The 17,245-nt window shown below is 35.7% G+C and overlaps 2 protein-coding genes across 2 annotated transcripts; both read left to right on the top strand.

The window, feature by feature from the left end:
• The first annotated feature begins 305 nt into the window (after positions 1–305).
• LOC121971753 (AP-1 complex subunit mu-2-like) lies at positions 306–8,349 on the top strand. The gene is made up of 11 exons (XM_042523166.1): positions 306–733; positions 830–976; positions 1,054–1,116; positions 1,263–1,439; positions 1,533–1,636; positions 6,909–7,016; positions 7,150–7,246; positions 7,336–7,433; positions 7,533–7,674; positions 7,778–7,900; positions 7,975–8,349. The coding sequence occupies exons 1-11, from the start codon at positions 605–607 to the stop codon at positions 8,071–8,073; spliced, it is 1,287 nt and encodes a 428-aa protein (XP_042379100.1). The 5' UTR covers positions 306–604; the 3' UTR covers positions 8,074–8,349.
• Positions 8,350–9,017: 668 nt separating this feature from the next.
• Positions 9,018–11,573, top strand: LOC121971754 (pentatricopeptide repeat-containing protein At5g56310-like). The gene has a single exon (XM_042523167.1). It carries the CDS (start codon positions 9,051–9,053, stop codon positions 11,301–11,303), a length of 2,253 nt encoding a protein of 750 aa, XP_042379101.1. The 5' UTR covers positions 9,018–9,050; the 3' UTR covers positions 11,304–11,573.
• Positions 11,574–17,245: the final 5,672 nt, after the last annotated feature.

A 17,245-nucleotide genomic window follows, 5' to 3' on the forward strand; every position in this document is an offset into this window, starting at 1 on the left:
AAATAGTTATTTTAATTTATTCGATTAGTGTTGATCTTAAAAATCAATTAAATCAATTTAATCGGTATTAATCTACTGTTATTATAAATTAATATTTTTGATAGTATTTAAAAAAAGTTTTGGAAAATTGTCTAAAAGCGATTTTTTTTTTTATTGATTCCGTTGGTTCGATTTCGAGTCTCACCCCTACTTACTATGTGCCGTTTTATAGTAATCCGGTCTAAACCGAATTCCGGTTCAATTACATCGCCGTCGATCGGGTCGGATTGCACACCACCGCCTCATCCTCTTCTTCCATTTCCCAACCCGTTCACCCGAAGACTAATTAATTCTCAGAAAGAGGAGGAAGCACAAGTGCTCTTCGTCGCCGTCTCGCCGACGTCCTTCCGAGATCTCGATCCTTATCGCTACATTCTTAGCGTGTCGATACAATTTTTTTCTCTGTTTAGTTCACCTCTCAATCTTGTTTCCTTGTTCGATCGCTTCTCCCTTGTTCGACAGCGGAAATCTGGCGGGAATGGGTAGCGACGCCAAGGCTGGATCCTCGCCCCCACCTCAGATCCGATTCTGATCCGAGAAGACCTCGCGTCACGGGGCCGATTCAATGGCGGGCGCCGTCTCGGCGCTGTTCCTCCTCGACATCAAGGGCCGCGTCCTCATCTGGCGGGACTACCAGGGGGACGTCTCTGCAGCACAGGCCGAGCGCTTCTTCACGAAGCTCATCGAGAAGGAGGTGACTTGAGATCCGTTTCAAAACGCCGAAGTTGGCTTGCACTGTTCATTTTTTGGCGGAAAGGTGGAATCTTGAGCTACCGCGTTTTGGTGACAGGTCGATCCGGAGTCGCACTCGCCGGTGGAGATCGACGATGGGATCAGTTATATGTTCATCCAGCACAATAATGTCTTCCTGATGACGGCTGCGAGGCAGAATTGCAATGCTGCCAGCATCCTTCTTTTTCTGCATCGCGTCGTTGATGTGAGCATTCCTTCGCGCTGATATTATTTTCTGCTCCCGGAATGACTTTGTCACTTTCTTAGAGTGCTTCGATCTAGGTATTCAAACACTATTTCGAGGAGCTGGAGGAAGAGTCCCTGAGAGATAATTTTGTCGTTGTGGTGAGTGGAAAATCTATTTATTTTCCACTGCATGGTGTTTGGCGTGCCTACGCCATATAAATCAGATCAAATCTTGTTTTTTTTTCCTTGCTCTTTGGTGTCATATTCTACGGTCTTGAAATTGAACCATTGGCTAATATGGGCAGTACGAATTACTTGATGAGATGATGGACTTTGGGTATCCTCAATACACAGAAGCTAAGATTCTTAGTGAGTTCATTAAGACAGATGCATATAGGATGGAAGTTGCACAGAGACCACCAATGGCAGTGACAAATGCGGTGTCATGGCGTAGTGAAGGGATACGTTATAAGAAAAATGAAGTAGGTTATGTCTTCCATCATTGTAGACTCTTATCAATCACTGATTATCTAATTATCCTTTGAAAAAATGTGGTCACTTTTTTTTTCTCACAGGTGTTCTTGGATGTGATTGAAAGTGTAAATAAACTTGTCAACAGCAATGGACAGATTATTCGTTCTGATGTTGTTGGGGCATTGAAAATGAGAACATACTTGAGGTGTATTTCTTACTCATATTTCTTTCATTTCATTTAGAATATGCTTTATGTATACTTAATTTATTTTGGGATTTGTTAGTTCGTCCTCTCCTTTTAAGTCATCTTTAAGCTTATCCTCACTTGAATTTGTTTGATTTTTTTCTTCCTTAATTATCAATTGAATTTTATGCTATTGTTTATAGATATGTTATTTCAAGACATATTATCTAAGAATAAAAACCATAATGATACTTGTTATGTTTAACAGCGCAAGGCACCATCATTCACTAACTTGTATTCGGTGAACAGTGTTATAGATAATAGCTTATATGACCTAAGCAGAAAAGTACTCTACGTGATTTCTATTGAACCTTTTCTTATTTTTCTTGAAAAAGTTGCTGGCATCTGAGTGTTGGGTCTATGTGCGTATGAGAATTATTTTAAATACCTTAAGGACCTTACGTCGTACACCCCGTGCACACCTAAAATTTTTTTTTGGTTTTATTTTTTTATTTTTTATTTTTTGCTTAATATTATAACCCAACCCCTAAACTATACATGTATCTAAGGGTGCGTTTTTTTTTTGCTTAAGGACCTTAAGTATCTAAGGGTGCGTTTTGTTCAAGTTATCATGTATAATCTTAGTTATGTGATTACCAGGTAATCACGTAACCAAGGTTATGGGGAATAAAACATAACCAAATGTTGTTTAGTTCAATCTAGGTAATGCAACAAAAATTTGTTTGTTTGAAGGTTTTAATGAATAAGCTAGTTTAATATTTTACTATATTATCCTCAGTTACAAAACCATCTATACATAATAATAATAATATTATTATTATTATTATTAATATTATTATTATTATTATTATTATTATTATTATTTAAACTCTACTATATTTTCACGTTTTTCTTTATTTTTATATATTTTTTATTTTGTTTGTTTTTTCTATGTTTTTTATTTTTTCATTTTTTTTTATTTTTATTATTTTTTAAAGTTTTTTTAATTTTTTTTTAGGTTTTTTTAAAATTTTTTTTAATGTTTTTTTTACATTTTTATATTTTTTATGTTTTAAACATTTTTTTACTTTTTTAAAAAAATTTTTTTTACGTTTTTTTTAAAAATTTTTTTCTCTTTTTTTTTTATTTTTTTTATCTTTTATCTATTTTTTAAAGTTTTTTTACAATTTTTTTTTTAATTATTTTTTATGGTTTTTTATTTTTTTTACATTTTTTATATTTTCCATTTTTTTTCTTTACGTTTTTCTTTTTTGTCATATTTTTTTTCTTATCCGAGGGTATTTTGAGTAAAAAAATTCGTTAACCTCGGAATCAAGAAAAACCTCGGTTTTCCCTTTTGCTGACGTGTCGGGTATGAAACATTATTCGGGAATCATCAATTACCTAAACCAAACACGATTTTTGTTGATAACCTTGGATGGATAACCAAGGTTATCAAGAATAACCCCCAACCAAACGCACTCTAAGAGTGCATTTAGAAGTTATCATTATAACCTTGGTTATGTGTAACCAAGGTTACAGTGAATAAAATATAACCTAATATTGTTTGATTTAATCCTAGGTAATACTATAATCTAAGTTTACATTTATTATTATATTACCCTTGGCTCAATCCTAGATACTTTTCCAACTAAATAAATTTAATATTTGATTAATTTTTTTAGAATACATAAAATAAATAATAATAATCAACTCCGAACACCCCGTGCACACCTAAAACATTTTTTTAGTTTGATTTTATTTTATTTTATTTTTTTTGACTTAATACTATAACCCAACCCCTAAACCCTAAGAATGCATTTGGAAGTTATCATGCATAACCTTGGTTATGTGTAACCAAGGTTGCAGTGAATAAAATATAACCTAATATTGTTTGATTTAATCCTAGGTAATACTATAACCTAATTTTACATTTATTATTATATTACTCTTGGTTCAATCCTAGATACTTTTCCAACTAAATGAATTTAATATTTGATTAATTTTTTTTAGAATAAATAAAATAAAATAAAATTAAATTAAATAAATAATAATCAACTTGTTTACTAGAAGTAAAAAAAATTATTTGATAGAACATAAAAAAAAATCTAAAGAAAATTCTGAAGAATGCATACCTAATGTCTTCCCTCTCCCCTTCATCTCCGGCTTCTTTCTTTGTCCTCAAGAATGAAGGAGGAATCAGTCAATGGGATTCTGGTGAGAACAGAAAAAAAAACAAAAATAAAGTGTGAAGTACAATGAAACACTAGCGGTGGTGATCAGAAACTAAGATATTTTTTCAAATGGTTCACGCAATGTTGAGGGAACGTTTAGGAGGAAGGAGACCTCAATGTTGAAAAATGCATACCTCATTGTCTCCCCTCTCCCATCAGTTTAGTCTTGGTTTCTTTGTCCCCCAGAACAAAGGAAGAATCGATCGATGGGATTCTAGTGAGAACGAAAAAACATAGTGAGAATTGGACAAAGAAATGTTAGCAGAGGAGAACAGAAACCAAGATCTTTCATTGTTCGTGCGAGGTTGAAGGAAAATTTAGGATGAAGGAGCCCTCAATGTTGAAAAGTGCAACCCTTATAGTCTTCTCGCTCCCCTTCTTCTTTGTTTTGCTTAGTTTGTGTAAGTACCCCGTAATGGTTTTGATATGATCAACCAAGTCAAGTTAGGTCCTATTGTTATTTTGATGCCTTGTGTCTAAGTATGCATGAACTTAAGAACACATGAAGTCGAGTGAAAGATGCAGCTAGCGAGAAGGATGGCACGGGAAAGAGCCGATGGGCTCAGTGCGTTTGAGGGACGAGGCGCTGCGGAAGAGTACGCTGGCGGACGAGGAGGCGCATGGTATTTCCGAGGGACGAGAAGCCGGAGCGGAAGACTGCTCGAAGGCCGGAAAATGAGTTCGAGTGAGTCCTATTTCGGATCGCCAAAATCACCCAAGTAAGCAGAGTCGGAGCGGAAGACCTAGACCAATGCGAGTGGAATAGGAGCGGAAGATCGGGACCGAAAGCCAACAAAATGTTGACTTTTCGGTCCAGCCGCTCGGACAACGTGGCGCGTTTCATTGCAACAGAGATAAAGTTTTATTCCCTCCAGGCGCTTGGAACCCTTCTAGGCGTCTCGACCAAGGCTATAAATCCCAGTAAGTCAGAACAACACTTGTAAACGATTCCTCTTTAATTTTGTTCTGTAATTAAGTACTTCAATTGCTGTAAGAGGCTTCTCCGCCTGAAGGATATTGTTTAGTGAGCTTCAACTTCCTTGGATATTCTAATCGAGCTATAAGATCGAGAAAGGGGACTTTGTTTATTTTTATTGTGCAGGCTATTCACCCCGTCTAGCCGGTCGCTAAGGGATCAATAGTTTGTCCCTTAGAACGCAGGAGGAGGAATTGGTCGGTGGGATTTTGGTGAAAGGTGCAAGGGCATCGAGATAAGGCAATTTTAACATTTTGATATTCCATCGGAGCATTTTACGCACTGGCGGTAGGGGGTCGGTGATGGTGGGAGGGGGTCGATAATGGCATTCTTGGAGAGGTCGAGATTCTGGAGGTGGGGGACATCGCATGCAGCGGCAGGGAATGCAACGGAGAGGAGGTTATCGTAGAGTAAGACCGGGGAGGTTGATTTTGGGAATATTTTTCTGTTAACCCAGAAATTGTCAAAACCCACCCATTTTGGCGGTTTCCCAGTTTTGATGACATTTGCTGACGTGGCGGAAGTAATGGATTACTCGGGAATTGTTTATTACCTAAACCAAATAGGGTATAACCTTGATTCGATAACCAAAGTTATTAACGATTATCCCAACCAAACACACCCTAAAGGTAAAATCTTATTAGTATAACCGGGAGCTTAAAAAAAATAAACAAAAAAATCCAAAAAAAAGAAAGAAAAAAACGTTGCTTTGTGTGTGTGTGTGTGTGTATATATATATATATAGCGTCGTGTTACCCTACACAACGCATGTGGCACCTCTCATGTGGGGAGGCGCCTCCGCGCGTGAGAGGTGCTCACGCGCGTTGTGCAAGGTATCAACGACGTGCGTGTGTGTCCAGATGCCTGGATTTAATTTTTTTTTAATCAACATTTCCTTAAAGAAACACTATACCCGGTAAGTATCTAAAATTTTTAATTTTCCACATTATAACTCAAGAGGGAAGCTTGAACCCTAGAGAGAAAATCTTATTAGCTTAAACTCATTATAACTCAACCCCTAAATCCTAAAATCTTAAACCCTAAATACATATAATATATCCCGTGACTATCTAAAATTTTTAATTTTGAATACTATAACCCAAGAGGGAAGCCTAAACTCTAGAGGGAAAATCTTATTGACTCAAACCTATTATAACCCAGCTCCTAAATCTTAAAATTTTGAACCCTAGATACATATAATATACCCTAAAAATAAACAAAAATAAAGAAAAAAATATTCTGATTGAATCCAGGTGCTCGGAGTCTGCAGGGTCGCACGGTAAACAGTCCGCAGTAGAGCAAAATGGTATATATATATAATTTTATCATGACCTATGACAAACATATAATACTACCTTCGGGTCGGGAGGGGGGGGGGGGGGGGGTGAAAAATTGTAGAAAATATATGGAGATTAATGTAAGTACATGGTAGCATGTTGAAGCTCCTCATAGATTTCATCTATATGATAATATGTCCCTGGCTTCCTATACTTTTTCCCATGTGGCACGAGATGCACTAAGAAAACTTTTGGATGAGTCATGAGATACAATTATAGAACTTGCATCGTCAATAAAAATATAAACAGTTAGGAACATTTTAATTCGATAAACAAATTTTGATTGAGCAATTAGTGAACTTCAACATCGAAGGTTACTAGGTTGCATGGGATGCACCTAATATGTTGTTACTCAGTAGATATGCCAAATTCTGATGATAGTTTAATTATTGAGTGATATTTTATAATGGAACACCGTGCATAACACGTGACTATTAAATTCATCAATTGATATAGGAAATTAGCACCTTCAAGTGCTGATGTTCTTTTATTCATACTACTGCCTCAGATGTTGTAATTTCTTCAATTTCTTACCATGAGTAAGGGTTATTTGATTATTTCTGCTAGAAATTGATATATTATATTGTTTCTCTTTCACAAAAGGTAGTGAACTGGAAGGTATGTATCATTTGATAAGTCAATGTAAACGTAGTTCATGTGGTGAGGGAAACATAGAATATCTCTCAGACTAAAATCACATTTGTGAAATTGGACTCTAAATAACAGTTCATGCCAAATGTATGCAGTGGAATGCCTGAATGCAAACTAGGGCTCAATGATCGGGTACTTTTGGAAGCTCAAGGGCGGACAGCTAAAGGAAAAGCTATCGATTTAGATGATATAAAGTTTCACCAGTAAGCTGGTCTTTTCATTCTCTTATATGCTTTTTCTTCATCCTTTTTTTTCTATCAAGGGAACCTTTCGACTCTTCAGCTGAATGTCAAGGCAATATTTGTCAAATATTGACATTTCATACTATCATTTAAGGTGTGTCCGCTTGGCACGGTTTGAAAATGACAGGACAATATCATTCATACCACCAGATGGGTCCTTTGATCTAATGACATACAGACTTAGCACTCAGGTTAACATTATTCTTTTTCTGTATGGAAATAAATGTGAATGTTTAGGCATTCTTTGTCTTATTCATAACTTGTCATCCTGATTATTCAGGTGAAGCCTCCAATCTGGGTGGAAGCTCAAGTCGAGAGGCACTCACGAAGTCGTATAGAGATAACAGTTAAGGCAAGAAGTCAGTTCAAGGAAAGAAGGTACTAGCTGAGTTCATGGACCAAGATAACTACTATTTCACTTGTATCGAAACATCCTTTTCTGAAGAGCATTTTATCATCATTTCCTTACCCTATTAGCACTGCAACAAATGTGGAAATTGTGCTGCCTGCACCTTCAGATGCCACCAATCCTAACATCCGGGCATCCATGGGTTCTGCTTCATACGCTCCTGAAAATGATTCACTGGTCTGGAAAATAAAATCATTTCCAGGCGGCAAGGTACGATGCAATTATTTTCGACCGGCCAAATGATCCCAGATCTTACTTTCTGTCGAGTTCATATATACACATATTGACATCAGTGTTTTTTACGAGGACTTAGGAATACATGTGTAGGGCAGAATTCAGTCTTCCCAGTATAACTGCAGAAGATGCTACTGCAGAGAAAAAGGCTCCTATTCGTGTGAAGTTTGAGATCCCTTATTTCACTGTCTCCGGAATTCAGGTACTTTTCTTCTTCACAACTTCTTACTAGGGTTTATAAATCATTATATAACGATCATGGCATCAATTGCTCAGGTTCGATATCTGAAAATTATCGAAAAGAGTGGATACCAAGCCCTTCCTTGGGTGAGATACATAACGAAGGCCGGTGAATATGAACTTAGACTCATCTAAAAACACTCATCTGCTGTTCGACTTTCGGAAACAATATAAGACTTGAAGATTTCAGGATTCTATTGCATGGATTCACCTCGAGTTTGTAGATTTATCAATCAAATGTTTGATGTGTGCATAGGGTGGTCAATCAGCAAGTTGTTGGTTAAATGATTTTTTTTTTTTTTAATTTTGGAATGATTGATCTTCTTCTTCCTTGAGAGAATGTATCCATAGCTTACGTACACTTGTTCCTTATTCTTCTGATATATGCAAGTAACAGAAAATGTTTTGGGATATAATTGTCTCAAGCCTAATAAATAATTTTATACTATATTTTATCGAATGATGTTCGACGGCTCTTTCATAATTTGTTTTTATTTATTCCAGTGATCGGTCCATATCAATGACTTTAGATGAGTTGAATCGGATGGTGGAATATCGAGAAAATTACGTTTTTAATTTTGTAATTTATATTTTTTTAAATTTTAGTTCTGTTATAAGTCAATTTATATTTTTAGTCCTTTAACTTGTAATATTTTTCAATTTCAATCCTTTTTTGTTTAAATTGAAATTTTTTAATGAAAAATGATGAGTTGTAAATTAAATTTGGGGATTTTGATTTTTTATGACCCATGTACTTTTTATATTCTAATCACAAATTAACATTTTCTATTGAAAAATTTTAATTTTGGAGGAAAAAAGATTGAAATTGAAAAATATTATAAGTTACATGACTAAAAATGTAAATTAACTCATAACAAAATTAAAATTGAAAAAGATATAAGTTATATGACTGAAAATGTAATTTTCTCGTGGAATATCGGATGTTAATTAAGATAAAATAATACAAAAGCCAAGGCTATGATTGCTATTTTTAAAATTTCAGGGCCTAATTTGGGCAGAATATTATTTTTAAAATTTGTTTTTCAAAAAAATCTCCGGCTTTATTTGTTTCGTTCAGCTCGTAGACGCTGTGCGGGTCTCAAAGTTCGCCTATGCCCTTATGCCGCCGTCTCTTTCGAACCTTCAAGAGGCGGCTCGCCGGCGGCCGCTCCCTCACCTCCCCCAAGATCTTTAAGTCCTACGCCGAGACCTTCGCTTCCGTCCTCCGCCAATGCGCTCTCGACAGCCGCCTCGCCGCCCTCGGGCTGGCCCTCCACGGCCATGCGCTCCGCGCTGGCATCTCCGCCGACCCCTCCGTCTCCTCCAAGATCCTAGCTTTGTATGCCCTCTCCGGCCGCCCGTCCGACCGCGACCTCCTCCTCGCCGAGTCCCGCCGCACTCCCGGCCTCTTCTCCTTCAATCTCGCAATCGCCGAGAGTGCCCGCTCGGGCGACCTCGTCTCCGCGCGCCAGGTGTTCGACGGAATGACCGAGCGGAATGCCGTCACGTGGACGCTCATGGTCGACGGCCATATGAAGCGCGGCGACGTCGCCGACGCCGTTGCCTACTTCGAGAGCAGCCCCTGCAAGACCGTCGTCTCCTTTACGGCCTTCATTAGCGGGTTCGTCCTCAACGGGCTTCACCACGACGCCCTGACGAACTTTCTCCGCATGTTTGCGTCCGGCCTCATGCCGAACGAGGTGACTTTCACATGTATCCTCAAAGCTTGCGTGCTTGCAGGCGAGTTCGATCTGGCGAAGTGCATCGTTGCTCTAATTGTGAAGACAAACTTCGATAGGCATCTCTCAGTGCGCAACTCCTTGATCAGTTTTTACCTCAGAGTGGGTGAATTGGAGAAGGCGAGGGCTGTGTTCAACGAGACGGAGGAAAGAGACGTTGTATCGTGGACGATCCTACTTGATGTGTATGCGCAGATGGGAGACTTGAAGCAAGCGCGTCAGCTGTTCGATGAAATGCCGGAGAGAAATGAGGTCTCTTGGAGCACCATGATTGCAAGGTATGGTCAGAGTGGGGAGTCTGTGGAAGCCATGAATCTTTTCTGCCTCATGCTTCGCGATGGGTGTGAGCCTAATGGCTCCTGTCTTGCTAGTGCTATCAGCAGCTCAGTTGCCTGCGGGAATTCTCTCTTTGGGAGCTCTGTACATTGCTACACATTGAAGGTTGGTTTTGAGAGCTATATTTTTGTTTCTAGTTCTCTGATCGATATGTATTGCAAGTCTAAAGCCCCAAATGACGGGCGCCGTGTTTTCGACTTGATACTTGAGAAGAACACTGTATGCTGGAACTCAATGGTAGCAGGTTATAGCTGTAATGATCTGATAGAGGAAGCTGAAGAACTTTTCAAAGTGATGCCTGAAAGGAATGTTGCATCTTGGAACGCATTGATCTCTGGTTATGCAGAAAATGGGCATTTCGCGAAGGCACTAGAGACTTTCGATAAAATGCTAGTCTCAGAACAAATGCCAAACCAGATGACATTTTCCAGTGTGCTACTTGCTTGTGCAAATCTTTGTTCAATTGACCGAGGGAAGAACCTTCATGGTAGGATTGTAAAACTTGGCATTCAAAATGAGGTTTTTCTTGGAACGGCACTCATCAATATGTATGCAAAATCTGGAGACATTGAGAGTGCCATGAGAATGTTTTCCGAGATGCCTGAAAAAAACCTAGTTTGTTGGTCCGCAATGATCCAAGGGCTTGCAGATAATGGCTATGCAGATGAGTCCATAACCACGTTCGATGAAATGATAAGAGCTGGGGTAACTCCGAACGATGCTCCATTCTTGGCTGTTCTGTTTGCTTGCTCACATCGTGGTTTAGTTGATAGAGGATTGCAGTACTTCAACTCAATGGAAAAGGTTTATGGCATCGCGCCCAAGGCAAAACACTACACCTGCATCATCGATTTGCTAGCTCGAGCCGGTCATCTCTGGGAAGCAGAGGAGCTGATTGGCACAATGCCTATCAAACCAGAAGCTAATGCATTGGTAGCTCTGCTGAGTGCTGCTTCTTCTTTAAGGGATGAGGATATGAGCCAGAGAGTAGCAAACAGATTGTGGGAATTAGAAAGACATAATTCTGCCGGGCATGTCTTGCTATCGAATACATATGCTTCTTGTGGCAGATGGAGAGATGTCGCGAAGGTGAGAACTGAAATGAAACTCTTAGGAATGAAGAAGAATGTAGGGTGCAGCTCAATTCAGACAAGAAATCAACTTCATACTTTCTTCAGTTGGGGTATGAAGCACCCAGACTCCTTGAAGGTTTATGAAATGTTGGATCTTGTAATGTCAGAAATGACAGGTTATAAGTTACCTCTTACCTCTGCATTACTGACATTGTGAAGAAAATGAGCAGAAGGTGGTTTCATAATCTGAAGGAGCGCAAGAGAGATGGCAGGAGCTGCTATCTATGAGGCAGTTTGAGTTTACTATCAGCTTAGTCATACTATTTTGAAATTCAATCAGTTAATTCATTCTTTGTGCTAAGTTTATAGTTTGCCCTTCTGTTGAAGTAATATAGAATGAATTGGGACTATGTTGCTGGTTGTTCGTGATCAGATTCCTATATTTCAATGATCAGATAACTTATTGGAAAGTTGAGATATTTTGTTGTATGAGTTAATCGCCCCATTACAAGTACATTAAAGATAGAGATGCCAAAAAATTTATTCTCACAAAAGAGATTTCGTCGACTAAAAACTAACATTCATTAATTCATCACAAAGTAAAAGTGACCCAAAATGGAGGCTAATCTTCAATTATGAGGAAGAAAGGCTTGTCAGGGGTGGGCCAGTCCAAGACGTACGGGTTAAGCAGACATTCCATGAGCCCCTGAGCCCATCAAACAATCTTATGATCTCGACCTTATGCACTGAATAATATATATTTTTTAATTTCTTTAACTTTAATATTATAACCTAAATCTTATTAAATCCTAAACTCTAAAATATAGAAAAAAAATATATTGGGTGCTTACAAGGTTAACACAGTAGGGTAAGATTATAGATACATAAAGAGAGTCTCTACTTCGTAATATTTTTTTTCTACTATAGCAATGCAGAATTAGTAGATGTATCATTGTAGTAATTATGAAACTGTAGCTGCTATAATATTCTAATTTGTGGTCTTACCATGTTGTAACAGTTATGATTTCATATATGCTACATCCGAAATCTTAGCTGTTATAATATTCTGGTCTAATCATGTTGTAGCAACTACGAAATCATAACTGCTAGAACATTCTAATTTGTGGTCTAATCATGTTGTAGCATCTATGATTTCGTAGTTGCTATAACGTGGTAGGACCAGCACGTTGTAGTAGTTACGAAATCGTAATTGCTATGATGTGATGTTGCTATAGTAAAAAAATAGTTTAGGATTTTTTTAATTCAGATGTGGTGCTGTTACAATAGAAAAATAAAAAAAAATTCTGACAGATAACTACTATAGTGAAAATCGTGGATTGTTGCGCAGTGAGAATTGGGGAATATATTAGCTCTCTCTCTATATATGGTAGTGTTCTAAAATGCACCCTAGGAGGCCGCCTAGGCGCTTGATGGTTGGCAACTGCATCGAAAAGGTACTGGGCTGCTGGCCTAGGCGGCACTGGGTGGCGTTGGGCAGCGCGAATATTTTGGATTTCTTTTTTTTCCCATTTAAAATCCTAAATCGCTATCGGTTCGACAACTTAACCTCCTCCGCCTCTCGCCTCATTCGGAAAAGTCTGCTCAACACGATCGATAAGTTTTTTATTTTTGTAATAATTTTTTCCCCTCCCGTGACACTTTCAGGTCATGGGACGCATCCGCTGTCGCTGGATGCGTTCCTAGACGCGCCCGCTGTGGCCGAACGCCTCCGCTGTCGTCGAACGCCTCATTTGGAAAATTCTACTCAACACGATCAGTTAGTTTTTTATTTTTGTAATAATTTTTTCCCCTCCCGTGACGCTTTCAGGTCATGGGACGCATCTGCTATCACCGGACGCATTCCTAGACGTGTCCGCTGTGGTCGGACGCCTCTGCTGTGGCCGGACGCTCCGTCGTCGGATCTGTCACCGGAAGCTTATGGCGACACCAGAAGCTTTCGGAGACAGGTCTGGCAACGGTGGACATGCCCCGCGTGGGTCGTTCAATGCTTGTGATTTTTCTATTTTTTTTAAAATTAATTAATTAATTAATTATTTAATTAAATAATTTCTCAATTAAATAGAGTAATTTTAGTAGACTTTTATATCCCTTAATTAAATTATCCTAATAAAATATATTTAAAATTAAAATCTTTTTATAAATTTATTTATATTCAAATAATATTATATTTACAATGTAAGAATTCTGATAACTATTATTAATTAATTTATATTTTGATATTTTATATTTAAAATTAAAAAATTCTAGTAAATTTTATTAATCTATATAAATCATATTTATATTCATAATTTTATATTTAAAATTTTTAAAAAATCATAATAAATTTTACTAATTTATTTATATTCTAATAATATTATATTTAAAATTTAAAAAGTCTGATAACTATTATTAATTAATTTATATTTTGATATTTTATATTTATAATTATTTTTTTAAAATAAATCTTAGTAATCCATATAAATCATATTTATATTCATAATTTTATATTTAAAATTTTTTAAAAAATCCTAATAAATTTTATTAATTTATTTATATTCTAATAATATTATATTTAAAATTTTAAAAGTCTGATAACTATTATTAATTAATTTATATTTTGATATTTTATATTTAAAAATAAAAATTCTAACAAATTGTATTAATCCATATAAATCATATTTATATTCCTAATTTTTTATATATATATTTTTAAATTCCTATTAAATTTTATTAATTTATTTATTTTCTAATGATATTATATTTAAAATTTAAAAATTCTGATAACTATTATTAACATTTTATATTTAAAATTAAAAATTATAATAAATCTTATTAATCCTTATAAATCATATTTATATTCATAATTTTATATTTAAAATTAAAATAAATCCTAATAAATTTTATTAATTTATATAAATTACATTTATATTCTAATAATATTTTTTTATAGATTTATATTGTTTTTTTACTAATTTATATGCTAAATTTATTATTAAAGCACTTTTGATAACTATTATTAATATTTTATATTTAAAATTAAAAATTATAATAAATCTTATTAATCCATATAAATCATATTTATATTCATAATTTTATATTTAAAATTAAAATAAATCCTAATAAATTTTATTAATTTATATAAATTACATTTATATTCTAATAATATTTTTTTTATAGATTTATATTGTTTTTTTACTAATTTATATGCTAAATTTATTATTAAAGCACTTTTGAGGTTATCACAATTACAATAACAAGCAATCCATTTTTGACAATATCCGTCACTCAACTCGAATTCAGAATTCTTAGAAAAAGTCAAATGACATTGGATGAGAGTATGAAATATTGATTGATTCTAATAACTTCGACAAAATTAAATGCAAGCTGTGTGAAAAAATGATGTCGAGGGGAGTGTATAGGATCAAGGAGTACATAAAAAATATATCAGGGAATGTGTCTAGTTGTTGAAAAGCATCTCAAGAAGATAAAAATAAGTGCAAACAGACTATTTTAGAAGGGAGGAAAAGAAAGAAGAACAAATTAATAGAGAACAAAGTAGAGCATAAGTGACTTTCTATAGACAAAGAAGAAGGTCCTGAAAATGAAAGGATATATGAAATTAAAAAAACCTCTTTCACTTATCCCCATGGCTAGATATGCATCATTAATTGCTTCAAAAAATTTAGATTTCAGTGGAAGTAAAGTGCTTCTGCAAAAAAATATAAATGAAGCTCTTTTCAAAGAGGGAATTCAACAAATTCAATAATATGTTGAGAGATGTGTTTTTGAAAATGGAACCCCTATTCAATTCTATTGACAATGATAACTTCAAGCAACTAATTGAGGTAGTGGATCAATTTGGACCAGGATTCAAGGCTCCAACTTAATATCATCTTAGGGAGCCACTGTTAAAGTTGAAAGAACAAAACAACTGCTGAAGAAATATAAAGAAAAATGGGCAAAGAATGGTTGCTCGATCATGACAGATGCATGAAATGATAGAAAAAGAAGAAGCATTTTAAATTTTTGTGTTAATTGCAAGCTGGGTACTATATTTTTATAGTCTAAGAAGTCTTCAGACGAGATACATACAACTGAACTTATTTTTGGATATGTTGATAAGTGTGTTAAATAAGTAGAAGCTTATAATATTATTCAAATTGTAACAGACAATGTCATCAACAATATGACTGCAGAGAGAAGAGACCTGGGATCTTTTGGAGTTCATGTACAACTCACACTATTAATCTCATACTTGATAGTATTGGCAAGCTTCCACGATATAAAAAGGTTATTGAGCAAGTCAAGTTTTTTTATCATTTTCATTTATGCTCACTATAAGGCTTTGTTATTGATGAGAAGTTTCACAAAGATGAGAGATATAGTCCGGACAGGAGTTACTAGGTTTGCATCAATTTCCTCACATTGCAAAGTTTGATTGAAAAAAAAAATCTAATTAACATGTTTAGAAGTGATGTGGGAGAAATGTAAATGGTTAAAAACAAATAAAGGGAAATTAGCTTACTCTATTGTGATGAGCATGAGTTTTTGAAATGGTGTGACACTTTGTTTGAAAATATTTGCTCCTTTGATAAGAGTTCTTCGATTGATAGATAGAGATAGAAAGTCATCCATGGGTTTCTATAAGGAGGAGAACTTTTTCAAGCTAAAGAAGATATCAAGGTAGCCATAAACAATATGGAATCAAACTATCAGCATATCATAGTGATTATTGAGTCAAAAATGAAGGATAGACTTGATACATCATTGCATACCACTGCATTTTTGCTGAATCTCTATTTTTACTATAAAATAGTTCTATTGCTCTTTATGAGGAGGTCGCAATGGAGATTTTTGAATGTATGAAAATTTTGCATGGCAATAAGTTAAATCTACAGGATACAATTGTTAACAAAGAAAAAACATAGACAAGAGAATGGATTATTTGGAAAAACATTGGTGGCAAAAGCATGTAAAAAAAATGATGATACATTTGATCCATGTGCATGGTGGAGTACATACGGTGCTCATACACCCAACTTGCTAAGAGTAACATTGAGGATACTTTCATTAACTACAAGTTTATCTGGGTGTGAAAGAACTTGGAGGACATTTAAAAGAGCAAGCTTTAAACTTTAAGTCATTAATTAAAGTAAAATATTAATTTTTAAAGTTTTATATTAATGTTACTAACTATAATATTTACTCCCTCTCTTTATTTTTTAATTCATACAAAGAAAAGAAATTAGTTGGATGCCAACATATTGAATAATCTAGTATTTGTCCAATCTAATGCTAGATTATTAAACAAGCAAAAAAAAAAAAAAAAAAAGGAATGCCAATATCCTTCTTGCAAAAACTGCTTCAAATGCACAAGGTTAGATTATGGATGGTGGAGAAGATGATAAAGTTGAACTAGGTTCTAGGTTCTAGGCTCATATGGAAAATGGTTGATGAAGCAAGTGGAGCAGATAAAAATCTACAACTTGGAAGAAGCTCTAGAGTGAGAGAACCTTACGAGGATGATTTTGCATCCAAAGAAGAAGAGGATCACAATGATGATATTGAGTTTGTGTCCGATGAAGAACAAGTTGTTGAAAATTATGGAAAAGAAGAAGTAGAATAAATTCGATGTTGAGTTTGTGTCTGATGATATTGAGTTTGTGTTTAATGATACTTTATTAGTTGTGTAATTTTATACTCATTTTAAATTTAATGTTAATGTGTTGAGGTTATAATATGTGATTTATTATGTAAATTATGTTGATACCGAGGAATTCGCTTAATGACGGTTAATTCCCGCCTAAGCGGCCTAGGCGCTAGGCCCTGATCTAGCGCCCAATTAGCGCCTAGAAAATTTTAAAACCTTGATATATAGAGAGAGTTTTGATATGCAGCTTACCTTACGTCGCACACCTGTGCGCATCAATTTTTTTATTTAGTATTGATCCGATGATAAGGACGGGGGATCCTCATTGGCGGAAGGTCAACGACACGTGGAGGTCAAAGGTCCCGACCGGCCGACCAGCTGACCGGAGGAAGCGAGCTGACCGACCGCGCGGGGCAGACCGACCGGCCATGAATCTCCCGAACCGAAGGAAGACAACCCGACTGGAGGTCGGGTTTCTGATGCTCAAGGTAAAAAGGTTAAAGTCCCAA

The sequence above is a fragment of the Zingiber officinale genome, chromosome 4A (assembly GCF_018446385.1).
Source record: "Zingiber officinale cultivar Zhangliang chromosome 4A, Zo_v1.1, whole genome shotgun sequence".
Classification (NCBI taxonomy): domain Eukaryota; kingdom Viridiplantae; phylum Streptophyta; class Magnoliopsida; order Zingiberales; family Zingiberaceae; genus Zingiber; species Zingiber officinale.